Here is a 16,254-nt window from a genome sequence, read left to right as displayed (position 1 = left end):
TTATACTGATCGGTAACAATGATAATATATATCTAACATATATGTACGTATTTTTGCACTACTGAGGGACACCTCCGTATTGACACACGTTCGTCTGAAATAAACAGTAAAATCAACCATAATCTTGTATTTTTCTATCACACTTTTGATGTACGTGTCCAGCGTGTCACAATAGGTTAAATAATCAACTAAGCTGAAAGTCATGAGTTCAAAACGTTCTGGGATTTCACTACTTGTAGGTCTTCTTTTTTCAATCAACATCAAATACGTACGTCAACACCTTTAAGGAATTTTAAACAATAATGATACTGTAAACGTATTACATTTGGCTGTGTATTCTTTTTAGCGCTTTTGGCGGATTGCGGCTTCCGCTAAATCAAGTATATCGCTAAATGCCATGCATATATGTTTAAGAATAGTCAAATTCAAGAAAACGCTAATTCAAATCCACTTATTCAAAAACTTATTTCCGCCAAATATCAAATACGTACGCCAACACCTTTAAGGAATTTTAAACAATAATAATACCAGTATTTTGTAATGGACTTTCATCAATGTTTTAAATTTTAATGTATCCAAAAATACATCTTTAGAGGAAAAAAGATTAGGAGGAGAGCTCTTTTGGTAGTTCATATGGTTATGAGGTTCGCGATCACTGCAGAATAATCGACAAAAGCCATTGATCATGCATTTTTAGGCAATGTTGCTATCATCATAAAGAAAGTATTTCATTGTTATAATGTTGTGTTCTCTTGCACTAATACAGTTAAATGTAACAACACTTTTATTAACATCAATTAACCCATTAACAGATGCATTAGGTCTCAGAGAAATTAAATCATCAATATCTTGTAACAATTTCAGCAATAAAAACAATGAGCCTAGAGTACGACACAAAAGACAAATAATCATGCACAAATAAAGACCCCACGGTTAGGACCACGCTGTCACCGCTGGGGGCTTTGACGTCGTGATGGGTCCTTGTGGTATTCCGGAGAATTCGAACTTGTATTTACACTGGGCTTTACCCTGTCCTAGTGGTGCATCTTTGTACTGGGCAACAATGGATTCCACGAATGCATTCGGTGCCTGTGCCTTTCTGTAAACCAACAGAACAAACAAAAGGTTGAGACAACAACATCAAATAAATAAACGTCGTCAAAACAGGCAATCTATTGAACGTTCATATAACATGTGTACATAAAATTACACGTTATTAAGGAACAATGCAAAGTGTTTCCTTAAAGCGCAACGCAGCGACATTTGGAGATACATGTATGTTAAGATCAGAGGAATCAGGATTACAAATTACAAGTTAGTGAAGATCAGAGGATTACAAATTAGATAGATTTAATTTACATGGAGGTGCACGTTAATCTAATGTGATCTAAATAGTAGTAATGCGCATGCTCACGTTCAGAAAAATTAATCACAAGGTGGAAAGAGGTGGGGCTGAAGGAATTATGGGATCCACTTGGAAAATATTGAGGGCATCATTGTTCGATGAGCTGAGAGAACAGAATTTGGATTTACTCTGACCAAGGGGAGCCTCTTTGTACTGTGAAACTACAGACTCCACAGATAGAGTCGTCTTCCTCCTTCAAATCATCATTGAACAAGACCATTAGCGCCCACTATCTAATTCAGTTTAAATTTGTTTCTTTTATATGCCTACAACTTCCGCCGTTTTGGTCTGTTTATGTCAAATTATGATTTATGCATATAAGATCTAAGAATGTTATCTTTTTGAAAATGAAAATTGAGTATATAGTTTGAAACAAAATAGTTTCAAACTTCAGTCACTTACTTTTGTAGTGCTGGCTGATTAAGATAGTGAGCGCCTATGAATAAGACACTATATGATCTGTATAATGGTACACTCACGATTACACGTGCTAGTATATACCCATGCACGTAGATAAGTACAGATGTACAGTACTTACAACAAGTTTGCGTACTGCACCGCTCCATAAGCCGCCGCCGCTGCCACCCCCACTGCAGCCACCGCTCCCACCGCACCACCGGCAGCGGCCGCCACAGACGCTACAAAATAAAACAAAACCTAGAACATGTATAGTGTATACGAGATTAAGACTTCTTTTTTTACGGGATTAAGAGTTCTATTTTTTTTTGGTCAGCTTCCGACTTTACTTACAATCGCCACCGGAAGCTGTGGAATCTCCTCCGTCACTGCTGGTTTTGTTCAAAAAGGTCAGAGGTCGTTGGGTGGTTGGAGCTGGAGTCGGGCACCGGAAAAAGTCCGAGTTCAGAGTGTCGTTATCTGTCAAAACAATGCATGGTTTATCAGATACTCTTTTATGTTAGCGAATATCATCTACGTGTACATGTATGTCCTATTGTATAGGACAAATGCTAGAGGCTAATACGAACTAAAGGTTTTCTTTATACCTAGCTTGGGTACAAGCTCAGGAACCAAAGCACAAAGGTACTGGAACATATCGACAGTGTGTAAGTAGTAAGAATCGGGGTCGCTGGCAATGTCGGAGAGTTCTGTGTTAGTGGTAACGGCCGCGTTCCCGATCCCTATAGCGTAAACCTCAACGTTGTCAGCGTGTAGTTCCTGCGCTCTCGTTTTCGTCAAAATGGCATTGGCCGAAAGTCCGTCAGTCAAAACCACCACCGCTTTAGGAACTCCCGAGCGAGCACCGCCTGATGACGTCAGTACGTTCGTCCTCACGTGATTAAGTGCGTCGAATGTGTAGGTACCCCCTCCCGTTGATATGGATTTCAAATTTAAAATGGCGTCCAATAAGGTTTGGTTGTTGGTGTATTCATTCAGATCGAACAGGGTTTGTACGCTCGAGGAATAGGAGACGGCCGAAACCTGTATGTTGGACGGACCTATCGTCAGCCATTTTGTCACGTTGTAAACAAAATCTACAGCTTCATTGAAACCGTCCTGCCTTACGCTCCCTGATTTGTCCAGAACGAAAACAACATCTACAAGATAAAGTCACATGTATTGGGTTTTGGAGAAGAGATTTAGCGTTTAATTTATTAAAATTACATGCACTTTTTGCGAGTCAAAATTTGATAGCAATTCTTAGAGAAAAAGTAATACGTTAAAAAACAATTTCCTAAAAGAAAGGATTTATAATAACAATCGTTGAAAATTATTCCTTTTGTCAATTTGTTAGTAGAATAATTTTTCTTTTTCTCATAACCAATGAAAATAATGGTTAAGTTTATAGATCTGTGAACGAATCGAAAGCTACTTACCTCTCTCTACCCCTGAGCAATGAAGCACCAGAGAAGTTAAAAGTAAAACTAGCTTCAAAATTATCATGTTGGTTCATCATGTAAGAATCTCCATAACCGAAAGAGTTTATATGCCCAACAATACCATGTTGAACGGATTTTTTGGTTTAAAGTGTCATGAATTGATAAGGAAAACTTGGCAATGCAAAATCATTAGCAAGAGATTATGATTTAAAGGATTAATCACTTGTGTTCGCGTTGGGTCAAAGACGGATCGAGCTATACAGTGAATTTGAGACATAATTCTCTGAAATACCTTTGCCATTTTCTTTACTTCCTGAATGGATAAGTAAAAGATTTTTACCAAAATAAGTTTTTATAACACCCAGATTGAGTTTAGTTCGTCTTTTGGATACAATATGTAACATTCACCGCGTCTGACACACACTCATGTAGATATATTTCACCCTTAAAAGCCATTCATGCAACCGAGATGATTATTCTAATTCTATTAATTTAACGAACGAACTCAACAGCTGGCTACCTAATGTATACGAGCATAAACTGGGTTGGGTCAGTTTACAATGTATGCTTAATAAATAAGTAGCTCTCCCCTCCCCGATGCATGTATCAGGGAAAGGGTTAAGGTCATGGGCAAGGACATTGGCAAATCAACTTAGTTTGACACAATGTTCTATCGTCAATATCAAATACTTACAAGTTCATTCTAAAATGATGCGCAATGGGATAAATTTATTCATTCACACTTTTCAGATACATTTAAGGGGAATGTGCGGCCATCTTGTACATTTGAGGATAAGAAAATAAACATTTCTTGAACCGGATTATTTCTGCCTGAAATTGTCCAAAAAGGTTACCAAGAAATAAAAAAGCAATAAATATGAGATCCTACATGTCATTTTGTTTGAAAAGTATGCATACAAAAAAAGGACAATTGGCTGTTGAATCACACAGAACAGCTTTCGAACTGCGCAGCTACAGACTTATTTTGAAGTTTGAAAATCTAAAAAAATATACTTATATTGCGTAAGATAGGAATAGTTGACTCAGAATTAATGTACATTTTGTAGATGTAATGCAGAAACTCTTTAATTATCATCTTTTCTGGGAACATGTAAGTGAAATCCGGGATAACTTACAAGTTTGGATGAAGAAAGAATTTGAATTAGATGTACCATTAATTATTATTACTTTATTATCACAAATGTGAAAAATTTATTTAAATGTGAATTATTAAAGAAATCATGGAAGATGGCAAAGGCTGCCCTTTAAAAATAATAGTTGATTTTCAGCCTTTTGTCCCTATGATCTTAGATATTACAAAGTACTTTATTTTTGTTTCATTGTAAAATGCTGCTTTTTGTACTTGATTATAATGTACATTAATGTGCATATACATGCAACTGAATGAGTGGGGGTATGAATGATGTTATTTGCAAAATATACCCTGTATCAAATTATATTCTGTATACATGTATATAATCACGTCAACTTATAGATTCCAAGGCTCCCCAACCTCGGCTATAAGAATACTTTTACATGTTCAGGGATAATCAAAACAGTTGTTAAAAAACAAAAACAAACAAACACACCCCTGCGAATGTGTTCGGAATGTTTTCTTTGTCGTTGCTAAGTATGTAATAAATCCAGAGGTGCTCGAATGAAAGTTCACGAGACTTCATCGAGATTTGTTCAGTTCCTGTGAAATTTCGAGCGGAAGTATAATTGTTAGGATAATATTTTCAAAATACGCAAGTACTGGTCGTTTTTCATATCAAATCCTACTTTGATTTATCTTAAACGTGAATTTTTTTTAAGATGTATGTCTTGATTCACCGTCCAGCGGTTATTTATATTAAACGATAATATTCAGAACAGAGTTATCGTTCGTGTTCAACCACGTGTAGAGTAGTTGAAAATATAATCATTGGGTTGTTTCATAAAATCATAACCATGTTTGATGCTGGTGGCGAGTAACACCAAGTTTTTGAAAAAATAATGGGTGTCTGTTTTGCATAAAAACTTCGTATATTGAGCCATTTTCAAGGAACATTCTGCATAAAATAGTATAGTCTGTTTCACTATTGATGCTATTACTAGGTCAGGCGCGGATCGAAAATTAATCCTGGGGGGGGGGGGGGGAGATCTCTACTAAGCATGTTAAGGGACTTGGACACGATTTAAGATCAACAATTTTATTTTTATTTTTTATGTATAAAATGGTTAACTGGTACATTTTAAATGGTGCATGATTTACCAAAATATTGAATGTTAAAGTCAAGTTACAAGCGAGATACAGAGGTAAGAATTAGTTGTTATTTAAACAAAGCTCGAGTCTTATAGTTGTTTACAAAATATGCAATGTAGAGATTTACCATTTCTTAGACAAAATGGCGTGTAAAAAACAATTTAAACTAACTCAATATCTTCATAAATACTAGTATCAACAAAAGACATATACATTTGATTGAAACTTACACCAAACAACACATATGTAAAAAATGACAATATTTGAGCTTTGTTTACAAAACAAAGAATTATTAACTCTGTATCTTGCTTTTAACTTCATATTTGACTTTCATATTTTGACATAGCATTAAAAACTTCTATATTTATCAGTATAAACATTGAAATGGAAAAATAAAATTTGAAAATTTTAAGTCGAATCGTGTCCAAGTCCCTTTAATTGTTGCAACAGCAGACAAGAACTATTTTTTGTATTGTCACATTTATTTCTAGAACACATTTTATCCACCAATAATTAATGGTAGATGAAGTTTAAAATCAATAAACCATTAGAATTTTTATTTGACAACAAGTACCTAGATTCTATGAAATAGACTATAAACACGAGGCGCGATTTTTACTGCGAAACTGAAAGGGTCAAATAAAAACACGTGGTCTAAAATTTAAGGTATAGATGAGTCTGGATGCCAAATAGATATGTATGCCTTTGTATGGGCTTAACGGAATGTTTCCTGATGAATGACCTTTACCTTTTCCTGAAGAGTTGCCCCCCTTTGCATTAAATAAATAAAAAATGAATTCTAAAAAGATATATACGGTATAAAAAACTTATTTTAAATAGTTTTTGCATTCCTAATGATTAAATACATCTTTCCACCAAAGCATTTGTTATTATTTTTAGTATTTACTTTTTTATTTTAAAAAATGTGTTTGTCCCCATATACCTTACTGCAATCTTCGTTAACTAATTATTGCTTTTAAACTTAATAATATTTTTGAAAATTTCTCTCGGTAAATCTTTTTCTATCCTAAAATGCTTTAAATTAATATCAGAGTATTTAATTAATGATGGATATTTAAGCTTAGAAAAATTAGGTCCTAATATAGATCGGATATCTTAGGCTAAATGACAATAACATTCGCAGGTGTGAAACAGATGAGTTAAGTTACAGTTATCCAAACGAAATATTGACAAAACGCAACCCACCACACCATATCCGAAATTCGCAAATGAATCTTCCACGTCTACCTATATACTTCTTTTTGATGTCATCTTGAAGCTTGTCAATGTAAAATATACAATGTATTCTTTAAAAATAAAATAACAGATAAAAGCACAGCTTTAAATGCTCTTTAATTATTTTCAAACAATAAAGTGAAATATTTGTATATAAAATATATACATTAACCCGCTAAAACGGATAATTTAACTTCATAAGAGTAAGGGGAACAACTCGTCAACCTGTTTTTAAACAGGATTTTCACAAAAGAGTTATCCTTCGTAGCTATACATTCATAACGCACTCGACAGGAATAATTTGGAATGAAACATTGCCTTTATAGAATTCCTACATCTGTCTTTCGATGCATTTGAAGAGATGTAACGTAACTATAAACGGAGATACAGATCCATTGCATTTGAATGTGGAAAAGAACCTTACTCTTTATATATCCTAATTTATTTCTCCTTTGTGCAACAACGTCTCTGTGGCGCAATCGGTTAGCGCGTTCGGCTGTTAACCGAAAGGTTGGTGGTTCGAGCCCACCCAGGGACGGTCTTTTTTTATTTCTTTGTTGTTATGTTATTTATGTTTTTCACTGTGTTTGTCTGTGATAACACTACAATGCAAATTATGTTATGTATTGACGAATGACCATTTGGCGTATTGATGTACAGAAGTAATAAGGAATTGTTCGTCGGGCTTTATTGGATCCAGAAAATTCTGTATCAAATTAATATTGTAAAATTTAATTTACCGAAAAAAGCTAAATACCACCCCACCTCCCTCCGGCAAACACAATTATCTCCCGGACTCATTCCTTGGGAAAATTTCTGGGCCCGCTTAGAGTTTTTAAAACATGTCAACATTTGAATATTTTATCAGTCATGCATCTGGATGCATATGTTGCAATTGACTTCATATGTTCCTTAACCCAGACTTGAATATTTTAATATCGTTAGTTGCTATGTATACCAATTATGTTTTTTATAAAACATTTAATATATGTAATTACATGCATGAACATCGATTCATAGAGGCACTCCACGTTGCATATTGTTTCTCATCATATTGTATATGTCCTTTTTTTGCTCAGATATGGTAATAAATATACTGCTCTATTCTGTTTCTGATATAGAAACTTCAAAGTATATGGCTATAACGGCGAAAGCAAGTAATAACACAAAACACAGACTAAAATTCAGACTATTTTTGTAATAATTCTTTCAATCGCTCTATCAATGTTCGATTCTCAGATTCACCGTCTGTATTTTGACACATAATGACGGATAGCATTGAACGATTAAGTCATTAATCAATGCTATACAGGTATGCCTACCTGTCACCTATTACCTGCATACCTGCAGTGATTTCATGTCCATGACATGTCCCTGAAGACTGCTTAATTACTAATCATCGATATGTGTAATCCGTGACAGGGGGACAAATATTTTTCTGATCATACATACATGTATACGGATTACAGAAATGATTATATACATGTATATGTTTCAACAAGTAAATTAGATGATACTGTCTACATGATCATGCATAAGGATAGAATGATCGAGTAATCTAAGCAAATTAAGTTTGAAATGTAGAAACTAGCCATTTTGAATTAAAACACATCTGGATTAATTCTTGCTATTTGATTTTTATATAATTGATATTAAACGTTTTGTTGAAATCTTAAAACCTGAGTTATACTTAATAGGAAAAATATAATATCTATGCAGAGACATATAAACAATTTTAACATGTTAATTATGTTTCTGATCTATGGTAGTTTTTAAAAATTATTATAATTTTTTAAATTGTTTATTTGGGTGTATTTGATGATTTTTTAAAATTAAAAACTAGGAAAAATTAAATCAAATTGAATAGAATTCAAATTAAATTTTGGGTGGTAGTTAATTGCCAATTAAGAGGAAATGTTACCGTAATCATGCTGTGTGACGGTGTGTTCCCGTTTTGCACACATTTGATAATTGGGTATAGAACAATAGGTGTGAATTGTGTTGTGATAGCAATTATAGTCTGCTTTCAGTCAAAGATTTTACCTGGATTTTTACTTGTGTTTTATCATTCATTCATCAGCGCCATGAAACAAGAAGAATATAGATATTTTGTTGTATTTTAGACTAATAACTAATGACTATCACAATTTTTTTCATTTGATAAAATAAAGATCATATTACTTTTTTAGTCTTAAATTTCCGCTCACTGATAAGAAAACTAAGGATTAGATGATTTGACTTTTAAATTACATTTTTGCCCATTTACTTTAAACTCGATGAATTGGGGAAAATTGTTGGTCCCGGGCCAATTGGAAGCTGATTCAGTGGATAATTATATACATTGTAGCTGCAAAATATGTAAAACGCATTTTTATAATTGGTTGTTTGGTATCAACACAAAGATTATTCTGAAAAGAAACAGACCTTTATCACAAAATATTTTAATCTTCGACGTAGCAGCCTTGACAGTAGATCTTATGATCGACATCAACGCTTTAGTATATTGCGGGTCACTTTTCTGGTCTACATTTGATAGGTTTTGTGAAAAAATATTTTCAGTTTTTGAAGCATATAAAATTGCCTATTTATTATCATATCATCATACATTAATTTGTCTAATAGTATTTTCTTCGATTATTCAAGCCACAGCATAAATGAAAAATTATTTTTATAATTAGCAGCGTTTTCCCTAGACACAATTCCTCCATTTATGTAAGCAAAAGCAATAAATAAATATTAATGTATGAAATTTTCTCTTCAAACTTGTAGCGTGTACATGTACTTCCTAAAGGCAGGAAGTTAAACAAAAGCACTATATATACAACATTATACAAAAATCTGTTTTATCTAAAGAAATTAATGAAAATGTTCATGACCAAATCGATGTTTAAAATTCAATTCCAGAACATGGATGTCAATTATTATGTAAATGTGCTTTTATGCAAGTTATATTGTAACATAAAATAAATGTAAATATCAATTGAGAGTAGATATGTTTTATTCATTTCATTGTCAATTGCCCTTACAGGAACTGTGATATAGACTATAGCAATTAACCAATTATCTCACCTGGTCAAATTCCCGTTTCGCACACATTTTTTCGATACCTAATTTTCAAATGTGTGCAAAACGGGAACAAACCTGTGAGAGAACCCCCGACCGATCGCCTGTCAATCACTTACCTGAAGGCGGTGCTTGTGACGTCACGCAAGGTAGCTGTGTTTTGTGTAGAATGTGAACAAACATGAAAGCCTAAACATCTATGGAGAGACAAGACGACAAATGTGTGTGAACGAATTAATGGATGATTCTGTGAAACGAAAGAAAACAAGATGAGTTAAAGTTTCGGAAAATAGTTGTTACAGAAGGATTTTTCTCTTGGATTACGTTATACCGTACAACAGGTGAAGTAGCGAGCGGTTGACCATGCTGTGTTGTGTGTCAACATAAAAGTGACTAAATCCGTAGAGCAATGTGTACACTACACAGACAGAACAAAAACTACTGTTACCAGATTCTGAGGTGGGACCTCTAATCCCTTAACGAGGTTTTTACTGGGATATATTTCAAGAAAATTTTCTTGTTGAGGACTTGTGAATGTGATAATGGGTCTATAATGCATTGCGCGTAGAGTGAACATGGAAATATCGGGATTTTCCGAATGTGCCAAATGTGGTCGAGCCCCGTCGCGGAAAAGATGGACAGGAATTGTGCTGGTACTATTGCAGTTCTTAGTAACATACGCCCAAGGACAGGGCCCTGGGACTAATTTTTCAGTGTCGGAGGGAAGACCGCCAGGGACCTTAGTTGGAAATCTGATAATACAACCTTCATATTCATACTACTTCAATGAGCCACAGTCATACTTTTCATTGAATCCCACGTCTGGTCAGATTTCCACCAAAACTGAAATAGATAGAGAATTACTGAAATCGGATCGACTGAACATTCTTGTGATTAGTCGCCCGCCGGGAAACACCTCACAAATTCCCATAGATATCTACATCACGGTGCTAGACATTAATGACAACTCGCCAACATTCCCGGAGAGCCCGGTCCAGAGAGACATATCCGAAAAAGCCAACATCGGATATAAAATTAGACTGGATACAGCCACCGACAATGACATTGGCAAAAATGGCAATGTTACAAATTATCAAATCATAAAGCGAAACGATGATGGGAGAAAGTTTAGAACAGTATTCGATCCATCAAAATTTGGACAAGTTTTATATTTAGAACTTATAGATATACTTGATAGAGAAGAAAAAGATTCGTATGAACTAACAATAAGAGCTGCTGATCAAGGCGAATATCCCTTGCTTGGAGAGCTAGTGGTACAAATTCAGGTCTCCGATGCCAATGATAATCCACCCATTTTCTCATTGAGTCAGTACACTTCCACAGTAAATGAAAGTTCGCCAGTGGACACTTTAGTTATCCGAGTTGACGCCACAGATGATGACATTGGTGAAAATGGAAATATTTTTTATACCATGACTGATGAGTCTAAGCAATTCAAAATCGATGAGCGTACTGGAGAAATTCGTACAGTAAGCACACCGCTACACTGTTACTGTGATGGATCGCAAGTGTGCTTGCCGGGTGAATGTCTGTTCCTGACCCTAGAGGCCCGTGACGGTGGAAACCCCTCCCTGAACGGCAGAGCTTATGTGAAGGTCAGCATCAAAGACGAAAATGACCATGCACCAACCATTAATGTGATGAACCAGGGTCCAAATGACTATATCTCTGTCAATGAAACAGCCAAAAATGGTGATTATGTTGTGGCTATAACTGTAAGTGATGCAGACTCTGGAATGTCGGCCAACATATCCTCCGTACAGATCGTTGCCGGAAATGAACTAAACCACTTTCGACTGAATTCATTTTTCCAATTCAAATATAATGCCTTGCTGGTGAACGTCAATGGTTTGGACAGAGAGAGGATTGACCAGTACAATTTAACTATACAGGCTGTGGATATGGGGTCTCCACCAAAGACAGGAACCAAAAGTCTTATCATTATCGTAGCTGATGTCAATGAGTATCCACCCACTTTCCTACAGAGACAGTATGTTGCTAACGTCCTGGAGACCTTGCCAGTTGGAAGTTTCATTGCCAACCTTGTAGCTGAAGACAAGGATTCTGGAATCAATGCAAAGCTGACCTACAAGATTTTATCTGGTAATAATAATGACTGGTTTGAAATCAATTCAGAAACTGGACTGGTAACACTGAAAAAGCAATTGAAATACAACTTGGCCCCAGAAGTTGTCATGAACATCTCAGTTCAAGATGGAGCCAGTGTACCCCTATTCAATTACACCAAATTAACAGTCAGAATCAGTGATGAGAATGATGTAACACCAACATTTAGCCAGTCCTCCTACCAAGTTCATCTGCTAGAGGGGCTACAGCTAGGCACAGAGGTTATCAGTTTGACTGCTGCGGACTCCGATTCTGGACTCAATGGCTCAGTGATCTACAGCCTTCATCCAGAAGTCCAGGAAATGTACCCAGACACATTTAATGTAAACATTCAGAGTGGTAGAGTCATCACTCTAAAACAGCTAGACAGGGAGACTTTAAGTCAGTATGTTCTTAAAGTGATTGCTAGGGACCAGTCTGTGTTGCCCTTGTCATCGACAGCAACAATCTACCTCACCGTGGATGATGAAAACGATAACGTGCCGGTGTTCTACCCTCAAAAATACTACACCAATGTTATCAGATCGGCAACCTCGGGTACAAAAGTAGTGAAAGTGAATGCAGTGGACCCAGATCTAGGAGATGGGGGCAGAATCTATTACTCCTTCCCTACCGATTATCCACAGTTTGTGCTGGATACTAACACTGGTTGGATAAGTACCACTTATGAGTTTGAGAGATCAAGTCAACAGGAGTACTCCTTACAAGTCACATGCAGGGACACAAATACAGTGCACAGAGCAGCAGTAAACGCTGTTGTGAAAATAACAGTTGTGACATCTCTGAATTCTCTGCCAGTGTTCACCAAAAGCAGTTACCAGTTTACTGTAATGGAAAATTTAGCTGGGAACCAGTTTCTCGGATCTGTTGCAGTTTCTAGTGGTGGATCTCCATCTTTTGCAATCACTGATGGGGACATTGAAGGCAGTTTCAAAATTGAGGGTCAAAGAGGGGAAATTCGTACAACCAAATCTTTGGATCGGGAGCATATTTCTCGCTATGATCTTACTGTCACTGCTACAAATAACGATGGCACTTCAGAGGTCAAGGTCATTGTCACAGTACTGGACGCTAATGACAACAAACCAGAATTTAAGTATGAATTTTTAGACGTTGAACTGCAGGAAAACAGTGCAGTTGGCCATGAAGTTTACTATGCTTTTGCTGTAGATGATGACTCTGGTCAAAATGGGTTACTATCTTATGCCCTCACCACCAATACCAACTTTGTCCAAATTAATCAAAACACTGGAATGATTACAATGTCAAAACCATACCAGAGAGTCTATGGAAACAAATTCAACCTTACAGTCACAGCTTCAGATTCAAGTCCATCTCCTAACAGTGCTTCAATGGTTGTGCAAGTGCACATTGTAGATGTGAATGACCACAATCCAGTGTTTCCCAAAACAGACTATGCTATCACTTTGGAGGAGTCTACACTGGTGAACACGCAGTTTCACACCCTCACTGCCACAGACGCTGATGTCGGTAGAAATGCAGCCCTAGTCTACAACATCACAAAGGGAAATGATGATGGAAAGTTCGGAATCTTTCCGGATGGAAAACTATACATTGCTAAGCAGCTGGACCGGGAGACTAGAGATCTGTATAAACTGACTGTTATGGCTCAGGATCATGGTGCCCCTGCCAGGAGCTCTGAAGTTAATGTAACCATTCACATCCTGGACAGTAATGACAACCGGCCAAGATTCCTCAACCAGACGTATTCCTTCTATGTGTCTGAAAATGTCCCTCCAGGACAGAAGATCGGTGCTGTGAAGGCAGTGGATGCTGACATTGGCAGAAATGCTGAACTTGCCTTCCTGTTGCCAGAAGACCAAGATGACTTTGCCATTGATTTCCAGACTGGAGAAATTACAACCTTAAGATCCTATGACAGAGAAGCTTTAGTGTCGGAGACAGGGAATGATTACTACAGTATAGTTGTCACTGTGGTGGATAATGGAGTCCAAAGACAACAAGACTCTGTGACTGCCCGTATTTATGTGCTGGATCAGAATGACAATCCACCCCACTTTGACAGAGACATTTACAGAACATCAGTGAAAGAAAACCTTGCCAAATACTCATTTGTATACAAAGTGACAGCCACTGACTTGGATGTAGATGAAAATGCTGCCCTAACCTATGACATCATTGATGGAAACACTGATGACATGTTCAACATAAACCCAGGAACTGGACAAATCTCTTTGAATGGAAACCTAGACACAGAGACTCAAGATCTCTTTAGTCTGCAGATCCAGGCAGCAGACAATGGGAAGTCCACAACATTCACTGCTTCAACCATGGTCATCATCAGTATTCTAGATGTCAATGATAACACACCACTCTTCCATCTAACAGTGTACGAAGTGAACATCCGGGAAGATGCCAAACTTGGAGAAAAACTGATACAGGTCACTGCAGATGACACAGATCTGGGCATCAATGCTGAAATCGAGTATTCCTTGAGTGAATCTGATGGAACTTTTGTACTGGACAGTCATAATGGAAATCTGTACTTGGCTAAACTTGTGGACTACGAGACAAGGAAAGTCTACAGTCTCAAGGTCATTGCAATGGATAAAGGGGACCCAAGGTTGTCATCAGAAGCTGACTTAAATGTTCGGATTATGGATGTCAATGACAACTCTCCAGAATTTACCAACGACTTCTCTGTCTTATCCATCTCAGAAAGCACTGAGCGATTCAGTAGTATTGGCCAGATCCTAGCAAACGATAAAGACAGTGGATTGTATGGGCAGGTGGAATACCACATTGTCAGCCAAGATCCTCCAGGAAAGAACTTTTACATTGATAAAAATACTGGAAGACTCCGCTTGGAAACTTTAGTGGACAGAGAAGAGGTTGCTTCCTACATGCTGACCATTGTTGCCACTGATCTAGCCCCCAATGCCAGTCTACGTCTGACATCAGAAAAAACTTTTTCAATTCAAATACTTGACGAAAATGACAACAGTCCAATTTTGCGGAGTGCACCAGCGATACAGATACAGTATCCCACAAGTCAAGATCATATTGGAACCATTTTGGCCTCGGATCCAGATTCAGGCAGCAATGGAACTATTGTGTTTCAACTTTTGAGTTCAGAATTGAATGCCTATTTCAACCTGGACAGTAGGCTCGGAAAACTTTACCTGACGAATAACCTTCCTCAGAGTCCAACCATGTACAAACTCAGTGTCAAGATATCAGACGAAGGCTACCCTGCTCAGACCACGACCGTCACAATCACCGTCATACTGATGCAGAGCTTGGACACTAAGACAGGGCCGCAATTCAGCAATACCCCGTATCTGTTCTCTGTTAGGGAAAATGTGCAGGCCAATGTGAATTCTGTGCTTAGTTCAGAGGCTAGTGTGGAATATTACATAGTGAATATCAAATCTTCTTTCGGTCAACCTGGATATTACTTCACGTTAGACAAGACCTCAGGAATGATTCGAACCAATGGGAAGCTGGACAGGGAGGTGACAGGGAGCCAAGTAAATCTGACCGTGTGTGCAGTGAACACCCAGTCCAACAGTCCACAGGCTACACTGGAAGAGGTGAGTGCATCCATTAACTCTCTCGTAAGCCTTGTTGTTGAGTTATTTCTATCATGACCCTTTACAGCTATGAATCGTTTATGGCCATTATCGTGGGGAAAATGGTTTTATCAAGAGTTATTTTATGCAAATCTTTATTGATTTTCAAATAGTTGAAAAGTTCTTATGGTGCTAATATTCAAGTCTGTGTGTGGTTTTTATTGTCACATTTGGACGTTTTGACGGAGTTTATGCTGCATCTTAAAAGTCAGTCTGAAAAGACTTGCATAATTTTTTACAACATTGAAATTCTTTTCAACAGTTTATTTCCATAGCTTCATACATTTCAATACTTACCAACATATTAAGAAAGCAATGGTTTTGGTGAGGGAAGGCTTGAACATGTGACAGGACAGATTTAAATTTGTTTTGGTTGATTGGGTAACAATGGGGACGGTCTTGATAAGGATTGGGACTGATTCGCAGGAGGCAGTAGTGTGTGTCCTGTTATTTCTAGATTAGATATGATCACAAATTACAGGCTCCTCTATCCCTTGTCACGGACACTGACCACAAACATTCACAGAATTTAATTTCTTCTGATACAGGCCTGAGAAGGCTCATTTAACATGATACAGTGATTAAACTACAATTAAACCCTGGTATTGAGTAGTCCAGGTCTTGGTCAGAAACATCTGAGAGATGAATGAATTATGGGACAGAATCAATCTACAAGTGCTCTGTAATTATTGTTTTATTTTAGGA

General features: G+C 36.9%; 2 protein-coding genes and 1 non-coding gene across 4 annotated transcripts in view; 2 read left to right on the top strand and 1 right to left on the bottom strand.

Annotated features, from left to right (window-relative positions):
- Nucleotides 1-766: 766 nt before the first annotated feature.
- On the bottom strand, nucleotides 767-3,420 carry LOC128156278 (collagen alpha-1(XII) chain-like). 2 transcript variants are annotated; one of them, XM_052818350.1, is made up of 6 exons: nucleotides 3,241-3,420; nucleotides 2,410-2,961; nucleotides 2,156-2,281; nucleotides 1,944-2,043; nucleotides 1,415-1,598; nucleotides 961-1,099 (listed from the first exon to the last, which is right to left on the bottom strand). In XM_052818350.1, the coding sequence occupies exons 1-5, from the start codon at nucleotides 3,305-3,307 to the stop codon at nucleotides 1,430-1,432; spliced, it is 1,014 nt and encodes a 337-aa protein (XP_052674310.1). In that variant the 5' UTR covers nucleotides 3,308-3,420; the 3' UTR covers nucleotides 961-1,099; nucleotides 1,415-1,429. The 2 variants fall into 2 exon arrangements, with proteins under 2 accessions (XP_052674311.1, XP_052674310.1); XM_052818351.1 differs by lacking the exon at nucleotides 1,415-1,598 and having other exon boundaries at nucleotides 767-1,099; nucleotides 3,241-3,411.
- Nucleotides 3,421-7,188: 3,768 nt separating this feature from the next.
- Nucleotides 7,189-7,262, top strand: Trnan-guu (transfer RNA asparagine (anticodon GUU)). The gene has a single exon. It is a non-coding gene; the product is annotated as a tRNA-Asn (tRNA).
- Nucleotides 7,263-9,947: 2,685 nt separating this feature from the next.
- LOC128156267 (cadherin-related tumor suppressor-like) overlaps nucleotides 9,948-16,254 on the top strand; it is a 39,767-nt gene continuing 33,460 nt past the window's right edge. Inside the window, exon 1 of the mRNA XM_052818330.1 lies at nucleotides 9,948-15,510. Within this exon, the coding sequence (XP_052674290.1) occupies nucleotides 10,363-15,510 (5,148 nt within the window). The 5' untranslated portion in view covers nucleotides 9,948-10,362. The remainder of the gene's footprint in view (nucleotides 15,511-16,254) is intronic.

The sequence above is a fragment of the Crassostrea angulata genome, chromosome 7, assembly GCF_025612915.1.
Source record: "Crassostrea angulata isolate pt1a10 chromosome 7, ASM2561291v2, whole genome shotgun sequence".
Taxonomy (NCBI): Eukaryota; Metazoa; Mollusca; class Bivalvia; order Ostreida; family Ostreidae; genus Magallana; species Magallana angulata.
The sequence above is the reverse complement of the archived record's forward strand: the minus strand, read 5'-3'. Positions and strand labels throughout refer to the sequence as shown.